Source organism: Eubalaena glacialis, chromosome 1 (genome assembly GCF_028564815.1).
Source record: "Eubalaena glacialis isolate mEubGla1 chromosome 1, mEubGla1.1.hap2.+ XY, whole genome shotgun sequence".
Lineage (NCBI taxonomy): Eukaryota > Metazoa > Chordata > Mammalia > Artiodactyla > Balaenidae > Eubalaena > Eubalaena glacialis.
Window position 1 is genome coordinate 86,592,798 of NC_083716.1, and position 20,297 is coordinate 86,613,094.

Sequence of the window (20,297 nt, forward strand, 5' to 3'; positions counted from 1 at the left end):
TGACTGTGATCTGCAGTAGCTTTAATTTTACCCTGTGATCAGTACAAACATTGGTATATTTAACTGACATACAAGTTTCACAAGACAGTACCAGTCCTTACTACATGTGTTGCCATCTGATATTTTTTATGCTATTTTATTTAAAACACTGGTGATGGTCCACTAAGGTCATTCCACAACCCATTAATGATTCCACTCACAAGCAACATGCCTCAGGGATTTCCAGGCTGTTTCTGTTTCAGGATTCTATGCTTATAGGTATTTTACAAATGTAAAAAAAAAAAAAAGTATTAACTGTAGGGTGGTTGAGAGATTCAAAGGCACGGGTGTTGCACTAACTGTGCTTTGTATAAATGTGTTGCCTGGTTTATTGGACTCATAGCAGTGGCCTCACATCTACATGGCATTTACTCTGTACAACACAGGGATACAGAAGAACAGCATGTTCTTTGTTCAGAGTCATAATTTAATGGACACAGTCTCAAATTTCCAAGAGGCCTCATGTCATCTGTGTGGCCTTGTGAGGGTCTGTCCCAACACCCCTGAGGCTCAGGACATACCTGTGTCAGTTGAGGTGCACTTTTTGGGATAGGAAGAATCTGTATGCGTGCAGGATATAAGGAAAAGCTTTTTTTTCCTGTTGTGTGCAATCCTCTGATCTCAATCATTTGCTTTGCTTTGGTGCATATGCCCCTTCACACCCCACCGCAGTCCTGGCAATGCACATGTACCTTTGATCTAATTTCCAGTCTTTTATAGGGTCTCAGGTCCAGGCAGAAGGGCTTTCCTAGGCTTTTGGACTAGGTTAGGAGCTCCAGCTACATGTTTCCGTAAGTACCCTTGCAATAACTTCTGACACCAACTACCCCAGAGTTGAGCCAAACTAAATAGGTTAAGTGGACAGTCCCCTACAAGACTGCCCTCATGCACCAGTCACACATGTGGGGGAGGGGTGGTGTCTCCAGGCCACTCTTCTGACCAGCCAGCTACTAATTTGGAGGTTCCTACTACTCTCTCAGGTTCAATAACTCACTGTAAGGACTCAGAACTCAAGAACATGCTATACTTACGATTAGTTTTATTATAGCAAAAGGATATAAATCCAAACCAGCCAGGGGGCTTCCCGGGTGGCGCAGTGGTTAAGAATCCGCCTGCCAATGCAGGGGACACGGTTCGAGCCCTGGTCTGGGAAGATCCCACATGCTGCAGAGCAACTGAGCCCGTGTGCCACAACTACTGAGCCTGCTGTGCCACAGCTACTGAGCCTGCACTCTAGAGCCCCCGAGCCACAACAACTGAAGCCCACACGCCTAGAGCCCGTGCTCCCTAACAAGAGAAGCCACCGCAGTGAGAAGCCCACGCACCGCAACTAGAGAAAGCCTGCGCACAGCAACGAAGACCCAACACAGCCAAAAAAAAAAAAAAAAAACCCAGCCAGGGACTTCCTTGGCGGTCCAGTGGTTAGGACTCAGTGCGTTCACTGCCAAGGGCCTGGGTTCCATCCCTGATCGGGGAACTGAGATCCTACAAGTCCCGTGGGGCAAAAAACAAAAAACAACCAGCCAAAGGGAAAGACGAGGGGCACAGGGAGAGGTCTGGGAGAGTCCCAAATTCAAAGCTTCTGTTCCCTCCCTGTGGAGACCGAAACTTCCCCCTCCTAGCGCACGGCACACTGATGTGTAACTACACAGAGCAGTGCCAACCTGGGAAGCTTACATGCTTCTGTGTTCAGAGCTTTTATTTGGGCTTCACTGTGTAGGTCATGAAGTTGAACTCCCTGAAGTTGATCTCCAGCCTCCTTTCCCTCTTATCCCAAGAAATAGGGCTGATAGAACCTGGATCAAAGTCCCAACCCTCTAATCACAACCCTGGTTCTTCAGGTCTGGCCAGACCCCATTATGAACCATCTCCTTAGCCTAAACTGTCAGGATCCACTACGAATAACACATGCCTATCACTCCAAGGTTTTAAGAGGATCCCGCCTCTGCCTCTTTAAACTACATACATAATGTTTTCAGTGGCTATGACAACTTGACAACTCAACGTTTTCTATTTTTTTCCCTCAATCTCTTACCCGTTACACTTTTCCAGGAATCGCTCCATTTAATTTTCTTCCACTCCTGAGGCTATACTGTAACATTTTGAAATCGTATCACTACAGTATGGTCCTTGGGGCACAATGGATTGTGACTGAACTTGAAAAGCAAATTCAATTAAAATCAAACAAGAGTCACGGGTTACCTGCATTCTATAAAAAGATGAAGAATTTGTGGTCAGCGACCTTCCTTCTTTGACACAGGGAGGTCAGCTACACACGCTTTGGAGTGTGCGCACGACCGCCACGTGCCGCCCTGGTTACATCACGCTCAGCGGCTCTTAAGGGAGTGCGCGGCCCCCCGCAAAATCCCGACTCCTACGCGAACAGCGGCAGCGGCGGCAGCAGCGGCGGCGCCCAAGCCCCTGCGCAGGCGCAGAAGCAGCGCGGGAGCCTCCGCTCAGGCACTGCCGCGGACATCCCCGAGGGCCTCGGCCACAGGGGCCGGAAGTGACGCATGCCCCGCCTTGCCGCGTCCCTCGCGGCGGGCTTCGGGACTGAGCGGCGCAGTCCGCTCCGAGGGTTCTGAGGCAACGGCTGCTTTGCGGGCCCCGCCGCCGCCGATCCCACTCCTCGTTGGAGAGAAGATGGTGGGCCGGAACAGCGCCATCGCCGCCGGCGTGTGCGGGGCCCTTTTCATCGGGTACTGCATTTACTTCGACCGCAAGAGACGGAGTGACCCCAACTTCAAGAACAGGCTGCGGGAACGTGAGTGGGTCCCCTGTCCCCTGGGCCTGATGCCTCCCCACCCCACCCCGGCGTCCCCATCCCCTCCTGCCCCTCGCCAGGCCGCCGCGTGCTGGGCGACCGCTTGGTGCTGCCGGGTGTGGGGCGGCGAGCGAACAAGCCAGAGAAAGGTGATGGCGCTGGCCGCGCGCTCCCAGGGCTGCTCCCGGCCCTTGTGCCCCGCACGAGTCCCTCCATTTTGGAGGAGCGAGCTTTCCCATTTTGTTTTCCCCAAACACTTTCGCTGTGTAGATGCATATTCGTTTGTATTATGATTTAGGGCGGGGGTTGTGGTCCTTTTTGCTGTTGATCTTTCTAAACCTCTATTTCTAGCTCGAAAGTCGCGGGGTTTTTTTGTATTTTACGAATTTGCGCTTGAGACCAAATCTGCAAATCCAGCTCGGTATCGTTCTCAAACGATAAGGTTGCATTCTTAAACCCTCTTGGTAGCTTCGTTCTAAAGGCTTCCAAGATATGAGTGAATGCTATAGAGATTGCAGGGGAGTCCAAAGGGCTTTGCTTCTTCTGTGGCTCAGTCTTATTTCATACCTGCGACATCTTTTAAGAGATTTACAAGAGGGGAATCGTGTCACCAAAACCTTTGTGATCTTTGAATTTCGGAGGTATGCTCGTTTGCAGCAATAGAAGGGCAAATTTGTTGCATTAAAAAATAACTTTTGTAACTTACCTAGGTCGCTCAGTCAAAACAGTTCCTAAAATTAGAATTTATATGTAAGTTATTAAAGCCCAGGAAGTACGAAGAAGTGATTATCCTATTTAATGATTTACCGCTTAATTAAGCTAAAATAAGGCATTTCACGTGTTCTATAGTCACACGTGGCTAGTGACTACCTTACTGGAAAAAGTGCTCTTATACCATCTACAATATGATATCTGATACCATCTGCAATATGTCTCAGGAAGAAAGGGATATGGAGATAATTTATTTTATTTATGGTTAGGTGGAGTAATGGAAATAGTGCTGTTTTGGATTCAGACACTGAGTTTTCCTGGCCCAGGTTAGTCACAGATTAGCAGCATAATCTTGGGCTGAGTCTTAATTTTCTTAACTTGCAAAATCAGGTAATGCCTCTAGTTGGTTTTGTGAAGATTAAAATGTTTGAGGTGCCTACCACCATTCCTGACATGGAGAAGGCCCTGTAAATGCTGGCTGTAAGTGTAACTGTTGGAATTTAGATAATTTTCCTGTAGTTTCAGAAATAGCTGGGGGGTGATGGCGTGGATGCAGAGCTCTGTAAAGAATGGATTAACCTTTTTTTCCTCTGGAAACACTACAGTCCTATTGTTAAACCTTGAGAAAATGAATTTTTGGTTGAAGAAATCATGAAACTATCGTTTTGAACAAATTGAGAAATCTGTTATTTTCAGAATTTCTTTTCCATCATTCTTAATTCATAAATTTTTTTTCTAGTTTCAGCAGTATCCTGGTGACTTAAGTGGTCAGGCTTGAATTAGTAGCTGAATAACCCTTGGGCAATGGATTTCAACCTTTAGTTTTCCTCTGTTGTAAAATAGTATAATGTAGAGTTTAGTACAGTACCCCTGGCACATGGTAATGGATGAACGCTAAAGGTTGTTTATGAATATAATTATTTGATATTTTCTTTACCAAGTAAACCTTATTCAGAGTAATTTTGCAGTCTGTTTAAAGTCTGTATGGTTGACCGATTTTAAGAACTTGAGGGCGTTTTGTATTTGTGGAGCGAAATTGATTTCAGTTTAGTTTAATTTTATGTTTTTCTAGCCTAATGCCTAATAGACTATTTACATCTGTAATAAAAGGGCAGCGTTTTTCAAATCAGTGTTTCTGGGGTTTTGTTTTGTGTTTTTTTTTTTTTTAAGGAAAAGAGACTTAAAATGTTTAAAATAGGTTTGAGGTTAGATCTGGAATTCTGATTTATTCAGTTTTTTTTTAACCTTCCATTAGTAAGAGCAGATTACCAGAACTCCTACAGCATAATTTATATCTAAACAATCACTAATAAATGAAAATTAATCTACAAATTATAGTGCCAGCTACAGATGTTTTTCATTATACAGCACTGTGTAAAATGATTCATCATTTTAAGATATATTGAGTAATCTTCTCATTTAAATGAATGCTTTAAGAATGATTTAGATTTGGGGCTTTTTGTAAGTTCATATTTTATGTGTTTTTTTTAGTCTGTTTTAACTTGTTATGTTTACACAGTAGCACTTTGGCCGGATTTCTAGCAAATATTGAGTCGATTTGCTGATTGAATGTGTAACTCCTTGGTTTTTCAGTGTGTTCTGTGTCCTCTTGTCACACAGATCCTATTTGGTACTGTCCCTGAAAATAAGTTAATGTAACAAGTTAATTGTCTTATAAAAGTAAAGCCAGAATTTTAATCTTATAGCTGTAAATTTATACAAGTTAATTGTCTTACAAATTAAAGCCACAATTTTAATCTTAACAGCTATAAATTTAAAGCAACTAAGCGATCTTAAAATTTGGTTCAAACATTCAACAACAATCATACGTTCTTCTCCACTCCATTTAAAAAAAAAAACCTATAAGATTGGAAACTAAGTTTCCTTCTACTGTTTCATTATCATTTTTGTCATTTTCCATAATTCTGACTTAGCATATTGTATTTTTCTCTGTTTATTCCACAAACTTTCCAGGTTTACTTCTGAGGTGCTGTAACATGGCGATGATAATAGGGTTATTATGAGGATAAAATAAACTAATTAATAACATTTAGAATAGTGTCTGGCATGTAACATCTAAAACAAGTGCTTACCCTTAACATCCAAGTGTTCCATGTCCAGTTCCTCTGTGAAGTCTTTCTCTTCTAGTTGTAGTACCTTCTCAGCACTAGGCTGTACCGTGATACTTAGTAATTAATTAGTTAATATAGTCTAGTTATCAGTCATTATTTTCTGCCTAAAGAGGGCTGAACGAAACCCTTAGTTAAGCAAATTAGGGGTAGAATATGTTATGCGTTCTGTTTCCCCATAGTTGCCCAGTGATGAACACCTAGCAAAGGTAGCTGGTGGGGAAAATAGGCAGTCTTCAAATTAATATGTAAGATAGCTTTAACCTATTTTTTTTGGTTGAAAGTGCTAAGACAGTTTTTAAGCCTTAGAGTTGTAGCACTTTATGTAATCTGGAGGCTAGAGTTGTCCAGAGACACTGGTGTGGCTAAACCTAGTAAGTGTAGATAAGAAAAGGTTCCCTGACTGTAGTAAATTAACCATCTGTCTGCACTTAGGCAAACAGGTCACTGCCTCTTTAGTCATGTATTGAAATTTGGATTTATAGAATGCTTTAAGGTTTTAAGAGGACATTTGCACTGTCTCAATACACTGAATGCTTATATCTCAGGATACCAACCAGGCACTGTTTAAAAATACATTAACTCATTTAATCCTCATATCAACTCTGAAGCAGGTATTGTTCATAAACCAGTTGTTACGTACAGAGAAGGAGAGACACCGGTTAACTGTAACTTGCCCAAGGTCACACTGCTAGTCAGTGGAAGATCTGGGATATAAAGGAAGCCCGAGCTTCCTTGTGCCAACACTCTTTCACACAGGGTGTACAACTAAACAACAAGTTAAAATACTGTTAGTGTCCTATTATTGATTTGGTCTTAAGGGTTGACTAACAGATTTAAACAACATCACTTACTCCTAAGATGTGTAGTATTGCTATTTCATATCAAAAAACAAACAAAGCAAAACAACTTACAGACTTTAGGCAGAGGGTTTTTTTTTCTTAACTAGCTGGCAGTAGTTGAATTAAGAATCATTTCTGAGTGCTACCCTTCTTCCCTCTTATTTTTGCCAAATGCATAAAAGCTATCCTTTTTTTTTTAAAGAAAACTGTCAAATGCTGGGGGTTTTGTTTTCTGTTTCTGTTGTTGTTTTGTTTTTTTCCCTATTTAAGAATGCCAGGTAGTTTTCAAAAGTCAGTAAAGACAGAATCTGTTATATTTCAGCAATAAAGCTCCGAAACAACAGTGGCTTGAGTCTTGTTCGTGTTTCGTGCCCTGTGTAGGTTGAAGGTGGGAGGAGAGGCTTGCTTTGCTTATGATAATTACTCAAGAGACCCAGCTGCTGGAACTGTCTCCATCTGTAAACTGCTGACTGATCCTGGTGCCCGAGAGGGAAGGAAAGTGCTCCTGCCCAGAAATGTCCTATTGTCCATAGCTCATTGACCAGAACTATTTTTATGACCCTGACCAATCACAAGAAGAGAGCTTGAGTCAGGCATGTTTTGCAAATAGAATGAATGACTGCCACAGCATTTAGACTTCCTTTGATTCCCATTTTAATAATGATGAAATGAAAATATTATCTTTCTTGCAGGAAGAAAGAAACAGAAGCTTGCCAAGGAGAGAGCTGGACTTTCCAAGGTAATAATCTCTTTTAGAGAAACAGTTATTTTACAGTCTACTTCAAATGTGTATTTTGAGAATGCTAATTGGTATCAGACATTGATTTTCTGTTTTAAAATATAATTTGTTGTTTTTAAGAGTACTTATTAACTCTGTTCAACTGCAGATTTTCCAGTCCTTCCTTATTTTCCCTTTGTCGGCCATCATAGCTCATAACTTACTTTGCGAGCAATATTTAAGGGGTGGTAAGATGATAGGCCCCAGAAGACATTTATACTAAAAAGTTCAAACTTTCTCACTTAGCTGCTCCAAAATAATAAAATAAAACATTTATTATTACTTTAATTTTCCTTCCTACAAACTTTCTGTAAAAGAGCCACGTTATTCATTTTGAAAATTACATAAGATTATTCACACCCACTGATCCAGAATCCCACCACCTGTCAAATTTTTACCTTGTAATACGTAAATGTAGACATAAATCTTCTTATTCATTTTTTTCTTTTCATAGATCCTGTGTTCATGATTATTTTTAATGATTACATAGGTTTATCTGCTTTATAAAAAAATGTGTGACGTGTGTAAGTAAATTAAGAAAGTAAATGTTAATCATTGTGCATACAGCTTTTCTTTTTTATTGAAATTGGTTCCATTGTCTGCATGCCCAGCACTTGGACCTACTGGATCAGTAGTGGTTCTTTTTAAAGCAAGTTGAAGCAATGAAAAAATTAAATCAATAAATGTTACATTTGAGTAATTTAACACAGCTGACTGACTGGATGTGATAATAGTGAGGCGAAACTTGGAGGTGACCACTTTGTTTTCCCATTATCTCCAAACTACCTTTCTGAAATACGTAATATCTTCATTATGTTTTCAGTAGCCTTTTCTTTCTAAGGATATAGGAAAATGGATATATTGCAGGCATACCTCAGAGATACTGCAGGTTTGGTTCCAGACCACTGCAGAAAAGGGACGTCAGTAAAGCGAGTCACATGAATTTTTTTTTTTTGGTTTCCCGGTGCATATAAAAGTTGTGTTTACATTATACTGTATTAAGTGTGCGTAGCATCATGTCTAAAATAACTGTACATACCTTAATTAAAAAATAATGCTGTTGGAAAAATGGCACCGATAGACTCGCTTGACACAGGGAACAGCACAGTATATGAGAAGTGTAATGAAGTGAAGCACAATAAAATGAGATATGCCTGTATAGCCATGTGCATCAGTGTGTGTTTTTAGATTCAGGTATAATCATATTCTTGCCATATGCTGGGGTAGTCAATGAAAGATGCCTCCACTTTTAGAAATTTAAATTTTTTCACCTATGTTGGTAATAAGAGCATATATAATAATAATCAAGAACTAAAAACTTCCATTAATAGAAGTTTAGGTTTTTAAAATCAAAAGGGACTTTTTAAATACTTGTTTTACATTTTTTAAAAAGATAATGCATATAGCTGGTGGCTATAATCACCATACCATAATCATTACCATAATCATTCAATCTGGTAATATGTAACAAACTATAAAACAAAAACGCAGAAATGCAAAATTATTTAAATAAGGCTGTTTGTTTGTAATAGCAAAAAAATTAGAAGCAGCTCACATGCCCAACAGATAGATCATTATTATGCAGTCATATATTCCTCAATGGTATGTTCTATTGCTATTTAAAAATAGCTAATCTTACAGATGCGTGTAAAATCTATACAAGACAGTGTTGGATGAAGAGAACAAATTGATTATAGTTATATAAAAATCTATAATAATGACCATCAAAAAATAGTGTAAATTGTAAAGTGCATATTTTATGGTAAAGATAAGTGTACTCTTTACTTTTTACTTTGGGTTTGATTCACAGTTTTCTAAGAACAAATACCGGTTTGATCAAAAAGTATTTTTTCTTGCATTTATTTGAATGTAGATACTAACCTCTAATCCTTGCGAGTGTTGTTGAAGAGTGAATTTCTTTTTGTCAGTTTTCATAATGAGCTATTCAGTTTTTTTTAGTGGCATGATTTTTTGTATTGTTTATATCCCTGGAGTAATTTTGGTATCAGTTACTAGATATTCTATTTCTAAACAGTTACCTGACCTTAAAGATGCTGAAGCCGTTCAGAAATTCTTCCTCGAAGAAATACAGCTTGGTGAAGAGTTACTAGCTCAAGGTAATTAATATTCATTAAAAGACTAGGAAACAAGATACAATTCTTCACACTAATATAAACTTATGGTGATGAGGGGCTCTTTTAATGTAGTGTGGCTATTTTTTTAGAAGATACTGTAAACATTTCAAGACAAGTTTTTAGGCATTTAATAATATGAGACATTTAATTTAATAATATGAGGACAATAAGTAATCTTTACAAATGAGGTTGCTTTTAAGTACTTTAAAGAATACAGTCATAGTGTAATATATAAATAGTAACTGAAAGAATATCTGGGAGTGTAATTCCCTCAACTCCATCTAATCTTCAGGTCTTTTCTAGTACTTATAGGAAGGAATGGCTAATATAATAAGTCCCAGAGAAGGTTAATTTATCTGATCAGAAGTATTTATAAATATTTCTACTGTCAAGTTAACTTTTATCTCAAAGTAGCTTTGAAGTAGTTGCTGTCATTAATAAAAATAGTATCAAGTGTCAACTTGTTTTCCTTATTCTCACTGTTATAATAGATTTAGATAGTATTGAATACATGATGCAGGTCATTTGTGGGGGTTTTTTTTTCTTTTTTTTATGGGGAGAGATTAAAGATTTACGATGGTGATATTACTTTTTATCATGTCTCCCATTTCATAAGAAATAATTCTTGAAGGAGGTAAGGGAGGCAGTAATTGTTTTTTATTTGAATGGTATAGTAAGCTGCTAATATTTATAAATTAAAATGGAAATGTCTTGTTAAGAAGTAATTGACTTTTTTCGCAATATAAGAAAAATATGAAGTTTAATCATAGGGCAAGGTAAAGCACTTAAATCCTCATAAGGATCATTTGAGAGGCTATGATTATATTACTTTAATATCTGAAAAGAAAAATAAGCATGTATAATAATATGTGTCTAAGGATAGAGCGTATCTTTGGGTTAGATTGGAGATCCATGTACTGTGGGCATCTGTCTATTTGTCTTGAGCCTTTAGATCCAGATGGAAAAGAAACGTTAACTCGTGGTGGTGGGGGGATGGGGGGGTGTCAAGGAAGGATAGGGAAGAGTTGTTCTTTTTCCCAAGCTTGTGTTGTTCCCGTTTCAGCCCAGCACACCCAGAGGGGTACCTCACTCAGCTGCCAAGCTGCCTTTTCTTCTGGTGGAATCTACCAACCCAGCCCGAGGTAGAAGACTCAGGTGGTTAGAATTTGGGAAAAGTAAGCCATGAGAAAGCATAAGCAGCTTAGGCAGTGAGCTTCATTGCTTGGCAAGGCCTCCTTCGTCCAGGGGTCTTCCGTAAGCATAGTCGATTAGCTGAGCAAGATCTCATCTCAGGATATGTGAATGGGATCGAAGCTGCAAGGGCAGAGAGGAAACGGTTTGTTTCTCTTGCACAGAATTGCTGTGGTTCATGAGTGGTTTCCAGTGTGTTTAGAAGTTTTAGGAGGTGTCTCAGAGGATCCCCTGTGTTCTACACATACCACTCTGGTATAGCCACTCTATTTCCGTTTAATAATCAGAATTCATATCCTCAGACAACAGTGTGATCCCATCTATTGCCTGTAAGTTCAGTGGCATGAAGATTCAGTGGCCATGTGGCATCTTAATTTCCAAGTCAGTGGAGCCATTGTGTCCCCGATGGAAGTCCCGTCCTATGTGGAAGACCTAAGTCTTACATTTTCCATTTTTAATGCTTCTTTGTAGAGTTAATGCTTTCTTCAGTTTGAATACTTCAAGTGAAAATGCTAGGTAGCAGGCAGTTCGTTCTCATTTACCAGTCTTTAGTCCCTTATTTGGTCACATTCTTACTCAGGGGTTGGAAAACTTTGTTTACTGGTTTATTTTATTTGTTTTGTTTTTTTTAAGTTTAATTTAATTTTAATTTTTTTGGTTTATTATAAATGATACTACTCAGCAGCAGCCAGATGGAAGAGATGCATAGGGTTAAGGGGTGGGGAACTTTCATGCCTTCTCTGGAGGTGCCACCCTCCTAGTAGTTTGATGTATTCAGCAACCCAGAAGCTCAGGAAATAATTTCTTGACATAATCAGAATTTGTTCAGTTTCACAGAAAGAGTTACAAATGGCACAGTCCCTACATTAAATTGCTAACAAACTAAGATTAAAAATGAGTGAGTAGGAGAACCAATGAAGAAGTCTACAACAGAAAATGAGTTAGCTACCAATCAGGGAAACGTTCTCACGTCTCCTTCAGGCTGCACCTTGAACTCCCTGAGAGGGGGCCTAGGCACTGGGGAGGGGAGAGCATTCTGCTCGACACAGCGGTGTTTCATACCAAATGGCGACTTCCGTCTTGTAACACTTGGCTTGTTCTTCCTGTGCTGTGTCATAAAGGGATTATATGATGCTTTCAGTGCTGTTGGTATTATAAAACATACCACTTGATATCTGGCTGTCAGGTCAGCAAAAGTTGTAGCAGCATCACCTGTGAAGGAAACTCAAGATGGCAAGTTGACTGCAATTGAGGTCCTGTAAATGTATGAATGTATCCAGGCTTGTTTGGCATTGTTTGCTGTTGGATCCGCAGAGAGGATGACTGCCAGTGATGACTAGGTTCAGAAGAGATTAAAGGCCTTTAGGGTGTCTGCTTACATGTGGTGATATTCATATAGTATAAGGGATTAGTTTAAAGCGAAATTGGGCCTGTCTGCCTCAGTCCCCCAATCTTCCAGTTCTCTTTTCTCATAGAAAATATTGTTTCATTGTTAGCAATTTCTTACGTATTCTTAGTATATAAATAGTAATAAACTTGGACATTTCTTTTTTTTTTAACTTGGACATTTCTGTACCTTATTTTCCCCCCTTTGTATGTGTGTTGGAGTCCCTTCAATATCAGTACATATAATCTGACTCATCCTTGTTAATGGCTTCTTAATCAGTTATACGAGTGTACTGTATTTTCTAGGTTTTACTTGCACAATGTTTTTGGTCATTATCACTTGGAGATACAGTGAAGACTTTAGGGTTGAATTTTGGACAAAGGCAAAGGCTTTTCCAGTCTCATGTTATGTTTATGTAAATCTTCCAGGTGAATATGAGAAGGGTGTGGACCATCTGACAAATGCAATTGCTGTGTGTGGACAGCCACAGCAGTTACTGCAAGTGTTGCAGCAAACTCTTCCACCACCAGTGTTCCAGATGCTTCTGACTAAGCTCCCAACAATTAGTCAGGTAAAGATTTGAAATGTTATGAAATAAGTGAGTAGAATCTGAGAGTTAAATGTTTAGGGACATTGGCATTTTACAAAGGAGCCTAGTGAACATGATGACATCATGAAACTCTCCTCCATGTAATGAAAATAGTACAGGAGATGTCAGTGCTTGACATTTTCTTCCCTAAGAGAAAAGCATCCAAATGAGGGGGCATAAAATCTAGTGATTGTGCCCAAGAGGTCGATTAGGAAATATGTCTCTTAGTGTTAAATCTCAGGCCTTAGTATTCAAATCATCAAATTCAGGCCACTCCCAGCTACTTTCTGAACCTAGCTTTCTGCCTCTTGTGTGAAACCACGCATTCAGTTAAGGGGCCTGGCAGAGGACAGAGGAGCCAAGATGGCATAGCTTGGAAATCAGATCAGAAAGGGCTATGGGTTCCCTCTGATCTCACTTGTCTGAAGGCCCCAGTGTCTCTGCTTCTACTGAGGTGGGCTTCAAGTTTGGAGCTATTCAATTACATCCCATTTAAATAAGAGATTAAGCTTAACTTAAGAGTTAATTAAAATGCATTCCATTCAATTTAAATCCTTCTCAAGGAGCCTGAATGAATCTACTTTTTGGAATATCATGTCTATTAAATGAATTTTCATCGTTGATATAATTAAAAGTTAGTAAAATGACTGGTTAATTCTTTAAACTCATCTTTACAATTCTTTAAACTCACCTTAACTCATCTAGATTGGAAAGGGACTGAAAAGAAAGAGGTCCTAAAGATTTAAGGGAATGGACCTTGAGTCTGTCATACAGAGTGTAGTAAGTCAGAACGAGAAAACCAAATACTGTATACTAACACATATATATGGAATCTTAAAAAAAAATGGTTCTGATGAACCTAGGGGCAGAACAGGAATAAAGACACAGACGTAGAGAATGGACTTGAGGACACGGGAGGGGGAAGGGTAAGCTGGGACGAAGTGAGAGAGTAACATTGACATATATACACTACCAAATGTAAAATAGATAGCTAGTGGGAAGCAGCTGCATAGCACAGGGAGATCAGGTCAGTGCTTTGTGATGACCTAGAGGGTGGGAGGGAGGAGATACGGGGATATATGTGATATATGTATACATACAGCTGATTCACTTTGTTATACAGCAGAAACTAACAAAACATTGTAAAGCAGTTGTACTCCATTGAAGATGTTTTTAAAAAAAAAGGATTTAAGGGAAAGGGTTGGAAAACCAAGGAGTTTTAATCTTTTTTATTTTAGACTAACGTGGTTCCCAGTCAATTGTCAGAATCCTCTGTCTAAGATTATCTGTCTTTTGAAAGACAGCATAGCATAGTGCTTTTGGAAAATTGACCTGAGCGTGATGTCTTTGTATAATGACTGTGACCATTTACAGGCAGAAAAGGGAAATGTTTGGAGGATAGAATGATCACTACAGCACTAATTGGTATTTGTTCCTGTGGGAGTGAAAAGAAATCTTAAATCCTTTTTGGTTTTAGTTACAAAATTGACTAACATGTAACACGATATAATGTTATGGTTCCTTTGTTGACTTGAATTTTGAGATGGGACTGACAATGATCATTATTTTCTCAGATAAAAACAACGTATGAAGTGTTAAATGTTGATATCTCAGTATGGGTAAACCTCAGCAAGATTTGATTCAGAGATTTGATACAAAGAGCATTTTATGTTGAACTTAGAATCCTGATTAAATGCTTATCATACTTCTAAAAATTAAAAATTCTTTTCTCTTTCAGAGAATTGTAAGTGCTCAGAGCTTGGCTGAAGATGATGTGGAATGAGAAATAAATGTCAACATAATAATCTCAATTAAAAAATATTTTTAAAATCTTAACTTGGAAGATGATCAGCTCTGGGGGAGTAAGGGCAAATAAGCTTGTTATGGACTGTCCTACACTGAAATCTACCAAAGTTAATTTTTACTTTGTGTAGATCCATTTGTCTGTTTTATTTATTTTTCTCAGTGAAAAGTGTATTTTGATAGGTTTTCATTTTATAAATACACTCAGTTACCGAAATATGGATTTTGTTTATTCCTAAAACGTGCAATTAGAATGTACATATATAACATCACGTTACTTACATTAAAAATACCCAATGCTCAGTTTTGAAAGATAGGCCAAAAAAAGTGTAGAAGAAAACTGAAGAATGCACTTTTTTCTTTTAAGCTAGTGCAGTTCGCTGTACATCAGATGATTGGATGGAAACTTGATTGTGTATTAAAACTGAGCATTAAAATCTTTAAGAGATTCTTTCCATTTAATCTCTTAAATATGTCTAATGTGCTGCTGTGCTATAATAACTTCACTCCCACCGTTGATTAAATCAGTGGGCCTAATGTGTTCCGGATATTTATCTCCTTGTATTTTAGATATGTGTAGTTGCAAATAGCACCAGGAATTAGATCTGTGTACACCCTTAATCTAGCTGAGTAAGCTTCGCCAGTTAATGTCTGCCTGCATTTGTAAAATGAGGGAATTGGTCTGCTGATTCAGCTTCTAATTCCTTTGGTTCTGTTTAGCATTTTCAAATCCCTTTTTCTGAGGGATATATCTGTTTGGGCAACTAGCCCTTGCATTTTTTAATACTCTGAATTTTGCATGCTTGCCTGACTTAGTATTTCTGAATTGATTTTTTTTTTTAAGGTATAACTTGTGTTGATTTTCACTGAAATCATGGTTCTGTCACTACTTTTGTAAATTAATCTGAAATTTAACCTTCAAGGTAACTGGGACAGTATGCTTGTAAAAGTGTGTGTTCCCCTTTGCTTTTATCGTCAGTGTACCTCCTGAATCCCCTTCCAGCCTGATTCACTTATCTTGTTATGGGAATAAGGTATAACTTTGTGGCTGAAGACTTGCAAAGAATGAAGATAATGGGACCTTTTATTCTCAAAATAGTGACATTATCTGCAGCCACAGATTCAGTATCAGACCTGAGAATAAAGATCCTTGGTACTTAGCGGTGTCTGTTGAGCATTTCTCGTACCGGTTGCCTTTATTCTGTCTGAATGTAGAGAGACCTTTTCTGTGTATTGGACATTTTATTTTGTTTTTCTTAAAAACTTTAACTGCAGGGTTTTGTGGTGGTTGGGATGTAGTGGGAAGAGTTTGGAGTGTGGTTCTAGTTTCTGCCTCTTGGATAGCTGCCAGCCTTGGGCAAGTCCACATGACATCTCAACTCCAGTATTCTAATCTGTAAAATAAGAACATCAGACTAGGTCCCTTGCACATTAAAGGACTCTTCCTCAGGAACCTTCCAGGTTTGTGATCCTGAACCATAAACAGTGTGCTTTTTTCAGTGACAAGCCTGCATGCTTTTTGGGGAGTGAGGTGGAGTGGGGTGACCAGTTCAAACATGTGTTGGTAGGTTCATTTTCCTAGTAGGATCCCAAATCCAAAATAGTATAGTGGTGATTGGTCAGTGATTGACCGTGTAGCTAGGAAACACTCTTCTGTCCTGCATCTTCCCAGATGGGATGGACTTGGGGCAGTCAGAGGGACTGTAGGTGGGGAAAGAGCAAGGGGCAGACAGCTTGGCAAGAGAGGAATGGACCCAGGAAAACTTAAGGACTGGCTGGAGGAGTGTGAGGGGTCAACTTAGGTTTATTTTAGGAGGAAATGAAGACTATGTGCCCTTGTGAACTGTAGTGCACCCCAAGCTGGGTATCACTTGGCTTTCTGAGAAATAATCAGCGTTAATGCTTATTGAAGGTAGTGATATCCTTACTTTAGAGCTGATTATGCCAAGTACATCTTATTTGAGTGACAGCTTTGGTGCTTTAAAATTAGGTACCACTTTTTTTTGTTTTTTTTTTTAGGTACCACTTTTGAAGGCTAGTAGCTATGTTGTGTTAAAAACAACAACCAATACCAAAAAAGTTTTTTCCGTCTAGACACGTAATTGCTGAACACTGTTTACTATCTAAAGTTTTACACGGTGATGGAACCAGGCGGTGGGGATGCTGGCTGAATGGTGCTCAACCCAAGATTTAAGTAGAGTGATAATAGCTTGGTTGTTCCCATGTGCTAATGTTGCAGCACACTTAGGTCTTTGGAAATGGAAATGTTAGTGCACATTGGCATGCTTCCTTGGGTAGAGATCTATTGTTTTGGTTCTACAATTTGTGCTTAAATTCTTCAACTCTTATTTGGTTGGTCTTTATGTTTTCTAACTGCTAAAAACTTCTTGGAACTTCTCGCACTGTGCATCCATTCTTTTCCTGAGTTCTTGGATCATCTTTACAGTCGTTACTTGAGCTCCTACCAGTAGATTGGCTATCTCCACTTTCCTACTAAATTTATATCTAAATTCACCATATCTGTATCTAAATTCACCAGTTCCACAGCTGTGAAAACTCCAGGCCTTGCCTTCGTTTCTGATTCTCGGAGTCGCTGGCACCCTCATGGTCCCTCGTGCCTCTGGCTTCCGGGTCTGCGTGTGCTGTCTCTGCATCAGCCTCTATCAACCCATACGTAGTAGCTTAGTTACGTTTCTCGACCTGGGAGAAGTGGCTATCTGTGGGAGATGTCCTGTGTGTCCCAGTACAGGACCAGGGTAGGTTCTGAGCTGTGTTTGCAATCAGTAGTTCCCGGCCGCTGCGGTCTGCCCCCTGGTGGCCGAGGCTGGTCTAGAGGTTTGTGCGCGCTTCCTGCCGGTGCCCGGAAGGGGAGGGGCTGGTGCCCGCCCGCTGCTGGGCGGGCTGGGTCTAGGCCTAGGCCTAGGGGCGTGTGTGGAGGTGGCCCTGGGCTCCAGTCGAGGCGGCCTGTCAGCTCATGGGTGGGGCTGGGTGCCCGCCCTGTGGGTGGTTTGGCCTGAGGCGCCCCGGCGCTGGAGCCTGCAGGCTGTTGGGTGGGACCAGGTCTCCGGGACCAAGGACCCAAAATGTCTGCCAGCAGCATTTATGACCCCAGAGAGAGCCGCAGACGCCCGCCGCCTCCCCAGGAGACCCTCCAAGACCCGCAGGTAGGTCGGGCTCAGGCTGCTCTGCAGTCATGCCGTTGTCACGCGAGGGAGCTTGCGTGCGCCCTCTCGGAGCGGAGTCTCCTCTTCCTTCCCCCTGTCCTGTGGGGCTCCTGCGATCGAGTCGCACCGGTCTTCACAGCCAAATGCCGGGGGCTCCTCCCGATGCCAGACCCCCCCGGCTGCGGAGCCTGGCGTGGGGCTCCGCGCTCACGCCGGGGCGAGGCTCTGCGATGTAAGTGTCCTCTAGCTGGGGTCGCGCGCTCAGGTGGTGTGGGACTTGATGGTGGCGAGAGGGCGTCCCTCCGACCTTCTCGTGCTTTGTTCTTTATGTCTTTGGGTGTAGACTGTCTTCTGGTAGCTGCTAGTCGTTTTAATCGACGGTTGTTCAGCAGTTGGTTGTCATTTTGTTGTGCTCGTGAGAGGTGAGCTCTGGTTCTCCGCCGTCGTCTCCACAGTTTGTACTCCAAGAGCACTTAAAACGGGGGCTTACCTGGCAGTATCAGCGCTGTTCTGTTAGATAAATAGAACTTAGGTTCACACCTCACTTCTGTAAAGTGTGTAAAACCTGGCACAGTGTGTGTGGTGGGCAGTCGGTAAACATTTGAGTCCTCTTCCTCCTCAGTAAACTTGGTGGTTTCTCACGTTGCCTGCCTTTCTGACCTTGTTGACTCAGCCTATGGACCAGAGTGTGTGTGAATGTCAACGCAGAAGAGATTTTTCAGAAAATTGGTATATCGTGCAGATACACAAAATTTCCTTTCTTGTAACGTAAAAAATGCAGTTTTATTATTGCTTGTGCCTCAGCTGCTTAAGTGATATTAAAGGGCTTGGAGAAAATTTTGGCTTGGTGTATGTTTGCAGAAGTGAATTCTGCTGAATTTGATGATTCAACGTAGAATCAAGTTTCTTGGTTACCATCCCTTTGAGAAAGTTGACAGCTCTGCAGCTTCTCCCCAGGAAAATGCACACTTGCCTTTGACTTAAGGGGGATTACAGATCCCAGGTTAAGAACCCCTGCTTTAGTGTCAACAGGTGAGGATTCTGTAGTAGTGTTTTCCCAACCTTAGATGTATCAGAATCATCTGATTCCGACGGAAGCCTTGTTAAAGCAGATTGCTGGGCCTGACACGTTGCTGGCCAGCAGGTCTGGGCCAGGAACACGTATCAGTCAGCATTTCTAGCAAGTTCCCTGGTTTTGGTGACGTTGCTGGTCTCGGGTCATGAATGTGACGCAGACGGTGACGCTCAGTGGTGAAGTGGAAAATGTGAATAGGAAATCCTTATTAGAGAACACCAGCTGTGATAAGGTCACAGATGATGTACTGTATGTAGCATTCTAAAAGTGAGACATGTGCTTAAAAAAACCTGCCGACTGTAGCGGAATGTAATTATTTGGGAGCTCCCAGTACAGACCATCAGTTATCAGACTTTATGTTCAAGATAGGCCAGGCCATTAAAAAAATGCATTTTAGGAATTTTTTTCAGAAAATAACCCATCGACTAGACAGGTCAACTAAACAGAAATCACATTCCCTAAGCGTGTAAGTTGTGAGTTTTTAAGTTTTTACTCCACATTTATGTCTTTGAGTGAATCAAATGGATTCTCTCCCTTTTTAGATTCAGGTTTTCTGGAACATCGTATATATATATATATATATATATATATATATATATATATATGTACACACACACACACACACACACATATATATATAAAATGTTTATATAAAATGTTTATATAGATTGTTTAAATACTAATTATACTATGTATTTAAATTACATAATAACTTGTATAATATAATTTTGGGGGTGCTAAATCCTTGTTTAATTTCCACTAATATTGATAAGGGAGTCAAGTACTTTGACATAATACTGACAAAGAAGCTAGAGGTGGGGAGTGAAGGGGAGAAAACGGGGACGAGAGGCTGTGGTGAAGCTGGAGCTGGATCTGAGAAATGGAGTGGTGCCTGGCACTCAGCATGCGTCTCCGTGTGTCGTGTGCCCGCGTGTGCTCTGCACGTTCAGAGAGAGAGCCAGAACAACTGCATCCCCCTGGAAGTTCACCGAAGTCCTCAAATCCAGGTACCGCTGCCTTTTATCACATAAGAAAGTAGACTGAGCTGGCCTTTCAGTTTGTTCCTTGGTTGAGTGGGCATCTTTGAAGTTATAAAACCAGCGCCTGTCTCAGTTGAGCCAGAGTAATACACCAGACTAGTCCCCAGAGAGCCTGAACATACTGACTCAGTGACCTCTGGACGGTGTTCACATCACACATGCAATTGCTCCTGCTACTCACCATCTGAAGAGGACAACTTTGGTTGTCAGCAGAGACTGATTCTTTTCTAGACCTCTTTTTTTTTTTTTTTTTTTTTTTGTGGCCACAGTGCTTGGCTTGTGGGATCTTAGTTTCCTGACCAGGGATTGAACTTGCACCCTCGGCAGTGAAAGTGCAGAATCCTAACCACTGGACTGCTATGGAATTCCTCATTGACCAATTTTATCCATACCCCATTCCCAGAGAGCACTGCAGCGGTTTATAAAAGCTTCCTTTGCAATTCCCTGTATTGATTAGGACCCTAGTAGCAAGTATAGACACCCAACTTGAATAAGCTTGAGAAATAGTGGCATTTGTTAGCTCCTCAGGAAGACCTTTACGATTAGCACGAGGATCTCCACACCAGGACAGCTCCTTCCATCTCCGCTTCTCACTGGGCTTGTGTCATTTCTACAAACGGACTTAAAGAGGAGGCTGGAGCTCTGGGCCC

At 40.6% G+C, this 20,297-nt stretch overlaps 1 protein-coding gene and 1 non-coding gene across 2 annotated transcripts; both read left to right on the top strand.

The window, feature by feature from the left end:
• Window positions 1-2,533: 2,533 nt before the first annotated feature.
• TOMM20 (translocase of outer mitochondrial membrane 20) lies at window positions 2,534-15,528 on the top strand. The gene is made up of 5 exons (XM_061182303.1): window positions 2,534-2,803; window positions 7,178-7,224; window positions 9,299-9,380; window positions 12,405-12,547; window positions 14,304-15,528. Exons 1-5 carry the CDS (start codon window positions 2,683-2,685, stop codon window positions 14,346-14,348), a joined length of 438 nt encoding a protein of 145 aa, XP_061038286.1. The 5' UTR covers window positions 2,534-2,682; the 3' UTR covers window positions 14,349-15,528.
• LOC133079211 (small nucleolar RNA SNORA14) lies at window positions 3,247-3,381 on the top strand. Its single transcript, XR_009698096.1, has one exon. It is a non-coding gene; the product is annotated as a small nucleolar RNA SNORA14 (small nucleolar RNA).
• Window positions 15,529-20,297: the final 4,769 nt, after the last annotated feature.

Excerpts from the sequence above, each read along its gene's own strand:
- TOMM20 (XM_061182303.1), top strand. The coding sequence starts at position 2,683 with ATGGTGGGCCGGAACAGCGCCATCGCCGCCGGCGTGTGCGGGGCCCTT. Across the intron at positions 9,381-12,404 it reads TGAAGAGTTACTAGCTCAAG|GTGAATATGAGAAGGGTGTG; the intron begins GTAATTAATATT and ends TAAATCTTCCAG. Across the intron at positions 12,548-14,303 it reads AGCTCCCAACAATTAGTCAG|AGAATTGTAAGTGCTCAGAG; the intron begins GTAAAGATTTGA and ends TTTCTCTTTCAG.